The sequence below is a fragment of the Aquila chrysaetos genome, chromosome 5, assembly GCF_900496995.4.
Source record: "Aquila chrysaetos chrysaetos chromosome 5, bAquChr1.4, whole genome shotgun sequence".
NCBI lineage: Eukaryota > Metazoa > Chordata > Aves > Accipitriformes > Accipitridae > Aquila > Aquila chrysaetos.
The window spans coordinates 34,429,245-34,444,154 of NC_044008.1; the positions used below are offsets into that span (position 1 = coordinate 34,429,245).

General features: G+C 43.5%; 1 protein-coding gene across 4 annotated transcripts in view; it reads right to left on the reverse strand.

Annotated features, from left to right (window-relative positions):
• Positions 1-14,910, reverse strand: part of SLC38A1 (solute carrier family 38 member 1) — a 41,760-nt gene that overhangs the window by 16,474 nt on the left and 10,376 nt on the right. For all 4 annotated transcript variants that reach the window (XR_003923306.1, XM_030013620.1, XM_030013622.1 and 1 more), the window contains 5 exons: positions 9,006-9,081; positions 8,318-8,433; positions 3,235-3,308; positions 1,518-1,610; positions 1,159-1,240 (listed from right to left, as the gene is read on the reverse strand). Coding sequence is in view for 3 of the 4 variants with exons in the window: in XM_030013620.1 (XP_029869480.1) it covers positions 1,159-1,240; positions 1,518-1,610; positions 3,235-3,308; positions 8,318-8,433; positions 9,006-9,081 (441 nt within the window). In the remaining variant the exon portion in view is untranslated. The remainder of the gene's footprint in view (positions 1-1,158; positions 1,241-1,517; positions 1,611-3,234; positions 3,309-8,317; positions 8,434-9,005; positions 9,082-14,910) is intronic.

The window sequence follows — 14,910 nt, forward strand, 5'->3', positions numbered from 1 at the left end:
CCTTAAACCCTTTCTGGTTTTCCTCATACTCAGTCATCCTCTTTGATTGCTGCAGTTACAGAACTATCTTTGGTCTCCTTACCCTACAAGCTTCTACAAAAGGAGAGATGGGGGCCACATCTAAATTCTGTAGACTCTTGAATATCCAGCTCTTAAAACACGGCACTGCTCTGACTCAGATACGGCACATTTTCATAGTCACTAGACAAAATATCACCCGACTGCTGAGATCAGTGAGTGGGACAGAGAGGCAGAGCAACACCCTCCATAACCTGATAGAACCACCCTGCCAGGACAAGGAAAGATCACGCAAAGGGCCACACATGCAGCACAGTGGGGCGGGGGGGGCACCACGATTTGTTTGCTAAAACACCCGGGCACATGCCTGGAGCGGCAAACCAGGCTCCTGCGGGCTGGCACGCACTAGCCAGCCCAGGGCTGTATCTCCTTCTAGCAAGGTGCTTTGAATCCTGCTGGAAAGCAAGAAAGGGGAGAAGGGACAGCATTAGTGATGTTCTGTAGGACCTATTTCCACTGCTCGGTCCAATTTAGTATGAAAGCCTGAGGAATGGGATCTCTACGTTCTTCTCGTGCACTACAGCACACCATATAACCCTGTGCAAAGGACATTTACCACTATAAAGAGATACCACCCCTCTATTAAAGAAGCTGGTTAAATGTCAAGGAGTGATAAGTGGCAGAAATCTAAGTATAATACCCTGCTGTTGTCACAAGCTAGTATTGAAGAACTTCATACTACAGACAGTGCTTTAGGACCAAAATCCTGTAAGATGCTAAGAACGCAGGGAAATACATAATATCTTAAACTTGCACTGTTCCCAGTATCTTCAAGTGTTGCCTGACACTGTAAAAGACTGCACGCTATGATAAGAGGTTTGTATAAATGACAATTCTTCATGAAAATCTGGTGTGCGAAGAGAGTAACTACTGATGGCTTAACCTTTCATTTCATATCCATCCTCTTTTCCTTCCCAAAGTTGTCTTGGTTTTTATTAACCACCGAGATATTCCTGTGAAAATGTACTTTGACAAACCTGAAGAGTATCCAATACTTAAAAGCTTTTATAAACATACACTTAAACTTATCTACACAACGTTAAATTCTATAACCTAATCACCAAAATTAATTCAACTTACGAAAAAGATTCTTCTTTTCCCATTAGAAACTTTATGGCAGAAGGCAGCTCATTTTTGACTATGAAGAGATAGCTCAACATTGCTGGAGGAAGAAGAAGATCAGTTTAGAAAATGGGTAAGATATTTTGCGGAACAAGTACAGAGAAGCATCCTGAACCTTTTCCCACATCAGCATCTGATGATAGAAGATCCCGAACTATAATTGACTCTAAGCTACTGATCATTCAGTAATACAGCATTTTTAAAGGGCTGCATGCGAAGTGTTAGCCACAGCTATATTGAGGAGCATGAAGATCCCAAGATGTCACCGAGAGAGATGTTCCTGGGTTTTGTTTTTCAATACCCCTCATCTCCTTTACCTCCAACGTTCTGGAGAGATGTGGATCCGAAGACTATCATTTTCCCTGGGGTACCAAAGACCTGCTCACCCAGCTTTTCATACACCATGCAGCCTGCATGAAAAGAAACAAGGAGAAAGGTAACAAATACACCAGCAAAAGCCGTTGAGTCAAAACACTTACGATTCCTTTTCAGCTAACCACCCATCTGTGCAGCCATATCTGCCCTTTGCAAGTAAACAGAGAGCTCTCTTGTAATTACTAGAGCTGAAACTTATGTAGGAATGTTTGCTTGACGTCTATAAATGTTATCATTGGCTACCAGTCACTTTTGAAATTGAAGCTCCTAATGAGGCTATTACACCCCTCTAATGAGTCTGTCTATACCCCTAGTGACATGTTAAGTTCTGGTATCCCCATCCTGGCATACTAGGAGTGCGCCCGCAATGAGAGTGACGTAGAAAGCCTTGTCCCCAGACAACACTCGGTACAGCAGGATCCACAAGAAGCACTGGCATCCTGGCCACAGCAGACACAGTACCACGATCCTGCAATTTCTCTTGCTTTAACTAAACGATCCAAATGAGGGCAGCCACTGATTTACAGGATGATTTACAATTTCTAATGATGAAGCCTTAACTTCTGAATTCTCCATCTGGTATGGTTTTGGTAAAAGCAGGGAAAGGTGTAAATTATAACTAAAACTTCTTTTAAATATCTGTCAAGCTTGAGAAACTCCTCTATTAATTGGTTCGTGTTTCTGTTAAATGTTTTTTTCCTTGGCTGTGATTTAGGCCGTGAAAAAGACTGGACATTGTAGAGATGGTGAGATACATGAGAACAGAAAGAGAAGATGTACAGATGTACTGATGATTTTTAAAATGCATCCCATTGTTTGGTTTTCTCTATATTTCCTTATAGCTGAAATTTCTGTTGTGAAGCTTGTATAAACAGTAAGTTTGAGCTTAAATGTACCAGCAGCATAGAAACCAGGGCTTAGATTTTGGGAGCTAACAGGGCACAAATGTGTCCACAATTAGGCATACGTACCTAATTTAAATAGGCAGTTGCTGCCATTATACATGCTGTAACAGTAACTCATGTGTGTCCAAATTACATATTAAAATATTACAGTGTTCTTGTGCACAGATAATTTTAAAAATCTGCCTTCAGAGACTGTTACCCAAGGAAAGAGACTCTTGGGACTTCACAGCACAGTGACATTTAACACTGTAGGTAACTTCTAATTTCTGTGGTTAGAATATTATTTTGCTTACAGTTACACTTCTCTCTGTTTTATTTTCTTCTAGGAAACCTCCTACTACACCACAAAGGCTATCAGGAATTTCACACTAACCATTAAGGCCAAACTGTGTTTCCAGGTAAGCTTCACCACAGGCAAAGATTCATTATATTTCATTTGCAATTAGTTTTGTAGTGCAAAGAAATGATACGAGCTGTTCCTTCTAGCTCACTGAAGACATTTCACGGCAGCAGAATTCACTCTTTGTCATAATTTTTTTTTCTTTATAGTGATGGTCAGATGCTGTTCTCCATTGCCATGTCATAAATTCTTGTTAATTCTGGGCTTCTGACCCAAAATGTCTTAAGCCTTTCTCTTGTGTCAGCAAAGTGACAGTAACTCCATTTTACACAAAGCACTTGGCCTTATTTGAGCACTTTTCACCTCTTGCTCTTTACAATTCTACTGAAATGGTATAACAACATCTTAAATTACCTGTTTCCTTTGAACACACCAACAGGAGATATATTGAATAAATAGACAGCAACGTCACTGAAACCAAAAGCAGCCTACAAAAGAATGGAAAATAAACCTTACTGTAAGAGCTGAGCTCTAACATTGCAATATTTCATGTCAGGTCATATTCCTGTTGATTCTGAGATAATTTTTATACTCTTCTGGCAATGCAAAAAGCCCTGAAAATACATGTAATTCACATGCTGTTTGCAGTTCCATCACACCACCATGGAGGTAGAAAGCCCTGCATGTAGAGGGATTCAACCAAGTAAAACTCGGCAGAGCTGCAGAGCACAGCCTGTTAGTGAGTTACACCTCCCCATACTGAAAGAAGCAAGAATAAAGATGTCTTATCAGATAGGAATTATGATTTAATCAGAGCAAGGATGAGCCAGGTACATCCCTCACCACCCACTCTAAAGGTTTTTTTCTGGAAGCAGAGTAAAAATGTCAAAGGGAAGTCCTCTATTTAAGGACTTCCATAACAAATGGAAGCATCTTTTCCCAGGACATGTTTCGTATGCTACCAAAGGGGTGCCCAGATGGCTTTTTATGTGCCTTCCAGTGCCCAAGGGGGAGGGCACAGGGAAGAGGAGGGAAGTTAAGGCTTGACTGGCTTCCCTTGGGAATAAAGGCAGAAACCAAAGGTTTATACTTTGTCCAGGTGGAAACTGGTGTTCCCTCACTGATGTCACTCCTGGTCTGCCGTGATCCATAATTTGACTTCACGTAGAAGAATTGCAGGAAGTAATGACCAAACTGTTTGTGTAGGAAACTTGCTGGCACAAATGATAATTAGTCAGTGCCGGGGGCTAAGTGCATAAAAACACATTTGCTCATTGCTCTATGTCTTTAAGCCAAGCACCATGTGCGTCTTCCCCTCCAACACTCTGACACACAAAGACCTGATGATGTTTTCATGATGTGTGTGAAGAGCATTCAGACAATCTGCTGGCAATTCCTCTCTTTATTATGACAACTACCCTCAGGACACCGAGAAAAACAAGCCTAGAATTTAACAGAAAACAAGCTGCTGCCATACATAGACAGCAACACATCTTCTTCATAGGAATACACAGAAAGAACGGGATGAGAAGCCTCCTCCCCCCACTTTTTTATTATTTTAGACTAGAAATTCTTGAGCGCCAAATAACGACCCACAAGTTCCTTGGGGCCGGAGCAGCAGGGAGAAACATAAAGAGGCGATAGGAGGAACTGTTCTTTTGCCAACGAAGAGCGATGGTTGACAATAACACACGCTCTTTGTACAGCCCAAAGGGTGTTCCTCCTCGAGAAGGTGGGGAAGGGAAGGGAGATGGTGCCGGCTGAGGTCACTCTGCTCCATTTTTTACAGATTTGCTAAGCCCTGCTCCTGCCCGTGTTCCCTGCAGAGCTGTTACGCCCCTGTCTGCCTGCAGGCATGGTGCTCCCAGCCCCTGGTGCTCCGCTGCTGGGCTGACTCACTTCCAGCCCCAAATGGCTCTGGCTCCGCATGCCAGCATCGAGTCTATTTTAATATTAAAAGCTCCCGTTTTTCAGGCACTCAGCTCATGGAGCCTTTGCAGCGGTAAAAATAACACTCCCAAGCAGCCAGGTATTTATCTGATCTGTTGTCCTTAGCTCCCCATAGGGTTCTTACAGAGACGCTTGGCATTTTCATTAGCGCTGTATGAAAAACTTGTTTGTGTCAGGACTGTGGTATGGACAGGGATATTTGCGCCAGAACCGCCCCTTGGAAAGGAATGAAAATGTCCATGCCACTCGCTCTGCACAAATTCAAAACAGAAGCAGGGGAGCTTGCGCTGCAGTCCCAAATGCACTCCCCTACTTTTTATTTTGCCTGCTTTTAAAGAAGTGCTGGCAGCTATGCAAGCAACCGGCACATGCAAAAGTCACCACCCCCCCACCAAATCCAGAATAAACAGTTTAGGGCAGGGGACTGATACAGTGCTGGGAAGAACAAACTGCTCCTGCAATGCCACTGCTGTTTGCTCCCAGCTGCCACATTACCAGGTCAGCTGAAACCTGTGCTGTCCCCAGCCCTCTCGGGGGGGGCCAGAAGAACCTGGGAGGCTCGTGCAGTCACCTGCCTTATTGCACAGAATAGCTCTGAACTCTCGTAAGGTATCGGGTGCAGAAAAGCACGGCAGAGCACGGGGTTTGCCACCGTGCGGGCTCCCAGAGGGCTGGTCCGCCAGCCTGCCCGAAACCTGTGGAGGAGTCAGGCTGCGGCTTCGTGACTGCTTCCAGCCGAGCCTAGCAGGAGTGGCTGCAGAAAGCAGTGTGAAACTTCAGCTGTAGTCTCATGCTGCACCTCATCTAACAAGTCCCTGTGCCTCAGCAGGGTTTTTCCGATCACGTGCAGTGCCGGGCTAAATGCAGGCTGAAGGCACCTTGCACTCAGCCGGCCTGTCTGTCTGTGCAACGCGATCCATCGCTCCGGTCCCGGCTGTCCGCGATGAAACCACAGGCAGCGACGCGTGCTCCTGCCATCCCTCGGTGGCCTGGCCCATCTCTAACTTCCCAAACTGTTTGTGCTGTCTTTCTGCAGCAAGGTTTTCTCCCCTTTTGCATACGGGAAAGGACGCTGTTTGGTCTAGGCTGTAGTTATCAACAATACTGGGATTAAGTTCCTCTGAGTTCCTACCTCAGTTGTTTTGCCTAGAAAGCATGACACTTTGCTATGGCACTAAGTTACGCAAATAGGATGTGAGACTATATACTCAGTGCCATGTTTATTTTGCATGTCTTACACCAAGAATATAGGATCTGAACTGATCCGGGTGTGCATGGCAGCACACACTTCACACTGCAGGAGCCTGAAAGCTGTGAGAGTGGAAATCAGGCTGGGTCTGCTTTGTTAGTGCTGAAAATGCTCCTTTAATTTTTCAGCCTCTGCTTTCTACTTTTCAGGGATGGTGCGTGCCAATACTGGATAAAGCAACCTAGAAACATTTCAGAACTGTGCTACTCAAGAGCAATGAATTTAAGTGCTTCCTCATGTGCAAAAAGCAATGAAAGTATTGCTAGGACTCTATCTTTAATCACTTGTAAAGCAGAAATGGTTCTAAGATCCACCTGTGACAGCAACAGCAGAACTATACATTTATGGGAAAAATGCACTGAATGAGAGTGTGAGAAAAAAATCTAATGGACTAGGTTTAACTCTGAGATTATTGCATGATAAAAGAACATTTAAAGCAGTTCAACTTTCAGGCGTAACTACAGACACCACATTAGGATCCTGTATCTCCAAGCTTCAAAGGGGAAAGCTCTGCTAGCCTGGTCAGGTAGGTCCCGCTAGCTTCCTCATCTTTGATCTCAGCGGGCTGGTCTATCTCTAGGCCAACAGAGCTAAAGGTATTATAAAGCTAACAAAAACAGTCATCCACTTTTAAATACACACAGTTAATTCTGTAGAGAATAATGCTGTTATTTGCTTCATAAAATCTCTACATTCAGTTCAGGTTTGGCAGTTTTTTGTACAATGTGGTGTCTATACAGTGTATACAGATCTATACACTCACTACTCTGGCCAAGACGAGCCCAGTCACCATCAGACGTTGTTAGAAGTTTCTCTGGTGTTCACATCACTGGTCTGATCTACTTCACTTAAAAGAAAGTGCCTTTTTACATCCTTTAGAGCAAACACATGTCACATTTCACTTAACTCTCATGAAAAACTGCTGAAAGAATGAGACAAGGATGAGATTAGAGAAAACTAAAGCATTAAGGAGAAATTGAGTGTGCTCCTTTGCTGAGACACTATTATCACAGAAGAGGTAACAAGGCTGAAGAGAGGTAACTTTTTTTTTTTTTCTGGTTACAGCAGTTTTTGCAACCACCAGTCTGCACCCTCAGAGGTATGCTTGTCAGAGCATGGGTAGAGTATCACATACAGGTTAGAGTACTGGGTAAAAAAAGCAGCAAAAATAAAATAAACTCAGTCGCTCTGCATAAGAAAGAGTTAAATTAGAGTCCAGCTACTTTATAGCCTAGCTTAGTGACAACACAATTATGAGACTTTGTACATTCTTAATGTAAATGGATTAACTCCTTGGATTATTCCTAGATTTTACCCAACCACAGCAAATTGTAAGCTGGCAGCGTGGATGTAGCTATCGTGGCACAAAACCCCAGAGCAGATGGCTATATGTACTGCTTTGGCCATCCACTCTGCTACAGGGCTCATATTATATATTTCCCAAAAACCTAAGAAATAACAAAAGTTCTAGATTTTTAGATTTGACATTCAAGAAATGACACCTCTTTAATCTGTAAACTCAATAACCGTGTTGAACAGTTCTCAAAGACTGTAAATTATTGTATTTCTTCCTTCAATGAACATTTATCACTGAAATCTTAACAATCACTTTTCACAATGAAACGTCTCATACTGCGATCCAGAATAACACAGAATAACACTGTGTCTTGCTCATTCACTGGCACCATTTCATTTTTAAACTATAAAATTCTCCTTTACAAAATGCCTCTTTTTTTGCTGGAGCTAAGCACTCTACCTCAATTCTTTTTTTATACTAAAATCTTGGCTATATTTATGTTGGCTCTGAAGGACTCTCACATAAGAAACTGAAGAAACTGTGGGAGTGAGATGAAAATATTATATGTAACTTATAAAGGAATATAAATATTCTTTTTCTGGTTAAAAAAAAAAGTAGTTGTTGCACCATGCTTTGATGAAAGCTCTGGAGATCCTGTGACACAAATAAGAACGAGGTACTGTCCCACGGCAACTATTACTACTGAATATTTCCGATATATGTGTAGCTTGTGGACCATAGGAAAAATCCCTGGCTAGGCTCAGGTCTGTAGTAAATAACAGGGACTTAATTTGCTCTAGCGATACAAGTAGTGGCTTTCCCCCCGTCAAAAAAATCTGACTGAAAAAAAATGTCTGAAACTTGTAGCTAACATTTTCAGGCTTGAATGCTGTACTTGATTACAGATGGACTATAAATTCCTCCTCTTGCCGGCAGCGCGCACATTCTTTAAACGCAGTGAAACTGCACAAAGATCAGCTACTTACCACGCGAATACTTACAGAAAAAGAAGAATTCCCGTGTTGGCCAAGGCAAAAGCAAGACCCAAAATCCCACTGCCCATAATAGCATTGCTGAGGTTGAAGACAGACATCCCCAGCGAAGTAGTTCCTGGGATCTGGAGAAGTAGAGACAGATGCATCAGCAACAGCTTGGAACGGAGCGGGGAAATGCATCTGTGCTTCAAAATCCACGTTTTGCGATATATCAGATATAAGTAACTACTGCTATAGAAACGACTTAATAAAAACTGGTTTGAAAGAGGAAAAAGTGTCGCTGAACCCTGTCACAGCTACACTCTGATTGCTGTCCTGTAGATTTTGTAAACTGATGTAAATGGTATAGGCAACACACAACTCATACTACACTTTCGGTATTAAACCCCATCTTTCACGCCACCCGTGAAACATCTTAGGCCCATGATTTATATATTTTAAGGCCATAAGGAACCACCAGGACTTCCTGCCTAACACAGGCCAAAGGGATTCCCTTGCCTCAACTCGACCAAAATGCTTGGGCTTTTTGGTTTTGGTTTTTTTCTTTAAGTGCTGAGCACAGGCAGTTCCTACTAGAACCTGAATTTCAGTTATAATTGTGTGTGTCCACCGCTTTTGAAGACCATGTCTAAGGCCCTTCATATACATAACATACAGTTCATTTTGACAGGGAAAAGAACAGCAAGAGACTTACATATTCATCGCATTTCTTCTTCTCCAGGTGGCTGTTTGTGAGACTTCTTCTGCTTTCTCGATCCGAAATAAACTTGCTGAAAGAAGTCAGAGGATTTATTTCCAGCAAGTGTTTAGAAAATGCGAACACATTAATTCCATGAGCAGCATGTGATTACAAAATACGCAACATATAAAAACTGTATGCAAAAAGAGGTCAAACTCGTAACTTTAATGAGCCAGGCTATGCTTCACTGATACCAGCGTGCATTAGGCATCAATAAAGGTAACACGAGCACAAGATCAGAATAAATGTATATATACAGAATGGTCTTTTAGGAGATTTAGTAAAGCAGCAGCGCCGATTTTGTGGACGGGAAAGTAATTTGTTTGCACAGACACTGAGAGGAGATACTTCTCTAGGTGTCCTGCAAGGTGTGACCGGTACCCCCTGCTCCCGACCCCTGCCCATGTGCTTAGCATAACTAATGCCATTTTATCAGGCAAGCAGCCATTCTTTGTGACTGAGCGAGCCACGCAACCATTCCCTTTCGCTCGTTATCAGGCCCTGAAGGTCCTGTGAACCAAGCAGACAAACCAAACAGATTTCTCCTTCCCCTCCCTATGGGCCTCAAGACTCCTGGGTGCCAGCCCAATTACTCCCCTCCGTGCCAGCCTGGAAGGTCCCAGGTACCCTGCCCACCCGCTGATTCTCTGCCACACTAATCGTAATATCCTGGTAAGAAAATAAAGCTGTAGTTGTAACTACAATTTAGTGCCGTCATTATTCTGCCAAGGGTCCCTAAAAGAACCTGTCTGTCCCCTCAGTGCCGGGTGACAGTGCGGCACCCTACAAAACCCTAAATTGCCACCGTAGGGTGGGTACGGCTGGAGTTCAGACGAGGAAGAGGAGCTGCACGCAGCCAGCACTGCCCGGACCATCATGAACCGGGCGACCTGCTCTGTTGGTGCATCGTTCTGCGCTACCGGATTTTCATTTAAGTGTCTTCAAAACTCAATACTGAATTCACCATAGTGCAAAATTAAACACTTCTGTGCAAGGAAACACAGAGTAAACAGCTTTTCTTTCTCCGCACCCTTTACTTGTTCTGCGTCCTTGATATAGCCACATTTAGGAACTTTCCGTCACCAGAACAAGATTTGCCTCCCGTGGCTGCGTCGGTATCCTTGGGATTTACGACAGTTCTGATTTGGATGAGCTGTTATCTTCTCCCAGATCCTCTCTTCAGCAAACATTTTAGTTTGTATAAAGCATTCTTTCAGCTTTTCATCTTTTGAAGGTTTATGCACAATTACGTCCCTGGCATCTTTGTTAATCCACAGATGGTTCTTAGGCTGCACTGGCTAATGCATCAGCCATCGTACGTGTTACGTACCTAACCAGGGGCTGTCACCGAGTGTCAGAGACCCTTTTTGCTGTAGGTAAAATCAGGTGGCCCTTCTTAAATTCAGACAAACAATATGCTGAACACAAAGAGCAGCACCGCTGGCCTTTCCCCACAGCTGGGAACGTCTACTGGCCGGGGATGAGTAGCTCAAACCGTGACTCAAGACCGTGCATCGCTTAGGTACATCCAGCGGTATTCAGGCTGGTAATATAACGGTGAACTCATAAAGACAGAGCTCTATCAAACTTCCCTGCTATCCTGGTTGTGGCCTAATTGCTAGAGATATATGCTAGCACAGCTTCTAAGTGTATGGCAAAATCACGCAATTGTAATGCTGCTGACTTGGCTTCCACAGCTGGCACTCTGGGCCCCATGTCTTTAACATTTTGTGTACTACATACACATTCTGAGTTTATCCCTTAAATCCGGGCATAGCTGGCAAAAACTATGTAGTACTTTTGCTGGTTTTGTTGCAACTTTGACTCCTACCCGTTGGTCTGCTTTGACTTCCTTTATAACAATAAAAACCAACTACAGGCTTCTCTTATACTTTTTAAACTACTAACTTCAGCAACTAATTTGCTGCAAAATATAGACACCGTGCCAGGTTTACCAGCCCTAACGCAGTTGGAATAGGTGGCTGAACCTCTCCCACTGTTTTAGGAAGTGAAAAGCAATCACTTCTAAGATAGACTGATCCAAAATTAACTTTCCAAAGCTCACCGTGTACGTATTTCATCCTCACGGAATAAAATCTCAACCTGATTCAGAGCATGTGCTTTTTTTTTTCATGTCTGTTTAAAGCCCCTCTCTTGAACGCAGGCAGCAGAGTGTGAACGGTTTGAAAAAGACATTCCAGCTCTCTCTCGAAACACCCTGCAGGCAATTTGTACGGGCAGGAGCACAGAGAAGAGTTTTGTCTCTTTTGGATTTGCAAGTGCTGCTGGGAACATCTGTGGACTTTGCCTTCTTCTGTCATTTATGGAGATCATGTGTCATTTTAGATTTTGTCACAGTTATGATAGAAGTAACTAGTCTGCTCCCCCCACTTCTCCTCATCCCTCTGCAGCCAGTCCCCCCCTTAATAATTACAAAAATAACAAATTTGTAGATACTATTATTATTGCCACCTGGTATTAAAAGTTTGATGAAAATTATTGTGAAGGAACCAACGCATGATAAAGAGAATACTTGTGTAATATTGCTTGAATATAAAGTGACCGTGGGACTTTCCATTAGAATACTTTTGACAGAGGAAACAGCTTCTGCAGACCTGGCACCTTCTGTGGCCAACAAACACATTATTTCCTTCTGGATGGGACTTAAGAAAACTAGTCTGATTTGATAAATTGATCCAAACTACTTTCTTTTGAGTTAGTCCTACATTAAAATGGACTGGGATTGTTGTCCAGCCTCTCATCTCCTATTACAAGCTCGGCTCCTCATCCACCCCACATTTACCTCACACTGCACATTTTTCTCCATTTATGCTGTGTGATGTGTACGGGAGGGCAAAGTCACACACGGGGCTCCCAAATCACGGGGTACGTTGCATTGAGCCCAGCTTTTTTACGGGGTGCTTCCCAGTACCTGCCTCCCAACCCCAGGACAGCTTGCCCAGAAAGCTCCGCAGCAATGCGGTGGTGGGAGATGGGGGGGTCTGCCTGATGCAGAGGCTGTGCTGCATTTGCTATTGCAGGCAACTTAACCTGCAAGTCCAGACAAGAAGGTTGCCTCGGGACCATGCTCGGTAGGTGGTACAGACGTACCGTATGACAGCCTAAGTTTTCCATAAATGGAATGTATTACTGAACTGAAATTAAAAAAAAAAAAAAAAAAAAAAAAAGTAGGGGGAAGGTAAACCAATGGATTCAGCAGAAACAAATTTTCCCAAGATTTTGCTTTTTATAACATTTTTTTTGTTTCAGGGTGGTTTTTTCCCCTATAGCATAGGAAAGGAAACATATGTTGGAATACTGGAATTTCTAGTTAAACCATGACATGCGTCTGCTCTGCTTAATAGAAGTGCTTAGAAAACGAGCCATTCACTGTCACAGAATGTTGTATGTTTGACCTCTATAAATATGAGACGAACGAAGTGCAACGACTGTTTACTCCAGCCTCTCCCAGCCCTCCCAAGGACTAGAGGCCACTGTGACAGGTGCTGTGGAAATGCGCAGTCGGACCGTCTGTGCCATCAAAGCCTTCTGACTCCCTGACAAGCATGAAATCCATTTGCGCTGTTTGTTGTCTTCATTTCAAATGCTTTACTCATCGTTAAAAGACATAACCTGTTCTTATATGTTTCTGCTTTCCTGCTGTGTTTCCTACATCACAGCTGAGTATGAACAGCTTATACACAACTTTTCAGATACACTAATAAAATACCCTGGCCAAAAAATAATCAGCTCATCCTTGCGATGCATGAAGCCTCATGGTTGGCTTGGAAAGAATTTCTTCATCTAATTCTTCTCCTGGTTTGATTTAGTGCAAAGTAGAAACTTAGTCTTATTGATAAAGTGGTTTTATAAGGACCACATTTAACTATGGTTTCCAAATTTAATTTATTAAAGGACTTAAATGAGAAATGTTTGATTAAGGTGATATCCCTGAGCTAACCATTTTGGCTAAGCAGAGTTAGCCAAAAACCATTTAGCCATCTCACAGATACGTTTAAACATAATTCAATTAAAGTAATATTTGACAATGCCTTAAACATTTGTTAGGGAAAGCTAGTTTTGCCAAGATGACAGAACTTTATCCTTAGGCAGCTTCTGAAACGGAGCGCCAACTTGAGCAATGGCAAAGATTTCCAGGGCAGGCAGGAACAAGACATGCAGAAGAAACCTTGGTCTGACTTACACTGTGAACTTGGACCAGATCTGGGTATACCTACTAACAACCTTGTTAACCGAACAAGGGGTGCTGATAACTTACTAGTAGCTGTAAACCAAGACAGGTGTTCAGCCAGCAGCTTCCCAAGAGCATTCTCATAGTTACAGATAAGGAGTAAGTCATCTAAATACTGGTTTACAGTTATGTGCAGAGATGGCAAAGTTTTATAGCCAGGATAGGTGGTTAAAAGTCACCAAATCCATGTCCGGATTTGGTGCAAGTCTCTTTATTGATATTCCCAGAAGAAATTCAACATCTGCATTAAAGAAAAACCCCTCCCAATACAGCCCCTTCCAAACAACATCCCCTCCCTCCCTACAACTGTATATATAACTGCATATTTAGGCCCAGAAAAGGCTGGAAGTCCAAACGGAACTAGAGAATTCTTTTCCAAGATGAAAAAATACTTGGAGTTTACAACCAGACCTGGAATCAGCCTCTCCCTTGTGTACCTTCTCCAAAAGACCCTTAAAAACTCTGCTCTAGCTGAGCTTGAAAAATTACGCACTGGGAGAAAAAAATGTTTAAAATGAAATAGAGAGTGCAAAATCAAACAGGTCGAAACAACAACAAAAAAGTTAGTTGAAAATTGCAGATCTAATCTAAAGCTCAAGTGAAATGAACAGAAAAAGTCGCACTGATTTTGATGGACTTTGGAGTTTCACAAGGTCTCTCACCATGTGCCAGGCAGCACAAAATGTGTTCTTCTGTACGCCTATTAACCTCTTATTCCATGGAGACAGGGCGTTTGCCAAAATAGCTACAGGAAGGGAATAACCACATCCTTTTGGGATGTGTTTGGCAGGGTCTGCCCGCCTGCTCATCACCCATGCAGGTGTGGAGGTGCTCGCAGCGGGCAGTGGCCTCGGGTGGCTCAGCCCCAGGGGATGCCAACGGGGCTGCGCTGGTGCCAACGTGCTGCTGCGCTGGAAGCTGTGGTCCGCACGAGCTGCCTTGAAACTCTTTGTTTTAGACATGGATGGGAACATGAACACACCGGGATGTAGGGGGGGAAAAATACTCATGCACGGGATGGATGAAAAAGTGGCTGTCCCGTGAGCGCCTCGGCAGAGGGATAATAGACAACCGTAATGGGCTGCATCCTACAACCAAATGATGCTCTGCAGATGAAAAAAAGTTCTCCAGAAAGGAATGGAGAATTGTGGAATATGTTCATCTGGCCTAAGAGCCAGAACAGTAATCAGAAATTCTGCCTCTGAGTTTCTGACGCTCTTTCCTCACCCCACTTTTCTTCTTCCCTTTGCAGGCAGTCTGCATCTGACCCAGACCTTGCCACGCTTACGATGCCCTGACTCCACAAAGCACACTGTGACCACAGAGGATCAGGCACATACGGCACGCTCCTTCCCCACCCTCCGTCAACATTCACTGGAAGATAAAGCGCTAACAGGGTTTTTTCCCCATAACAGTTACTGGTGGCACCAGCCAAAGCGCTGGGGAGGCACAACCAGCCCGGTACAGCCACTCCTTCCCTCAGGGACATAAATGCTCGGCAGGCTCCGGGAAGCAAATTTACCACTGTCAGCCCCTGAGCTCCTCGCCTTATGAAGTGAGCCAGCAGGAAAGCAAGCAGGTTCATACTGGAACTGTTTTGTTTTGGCA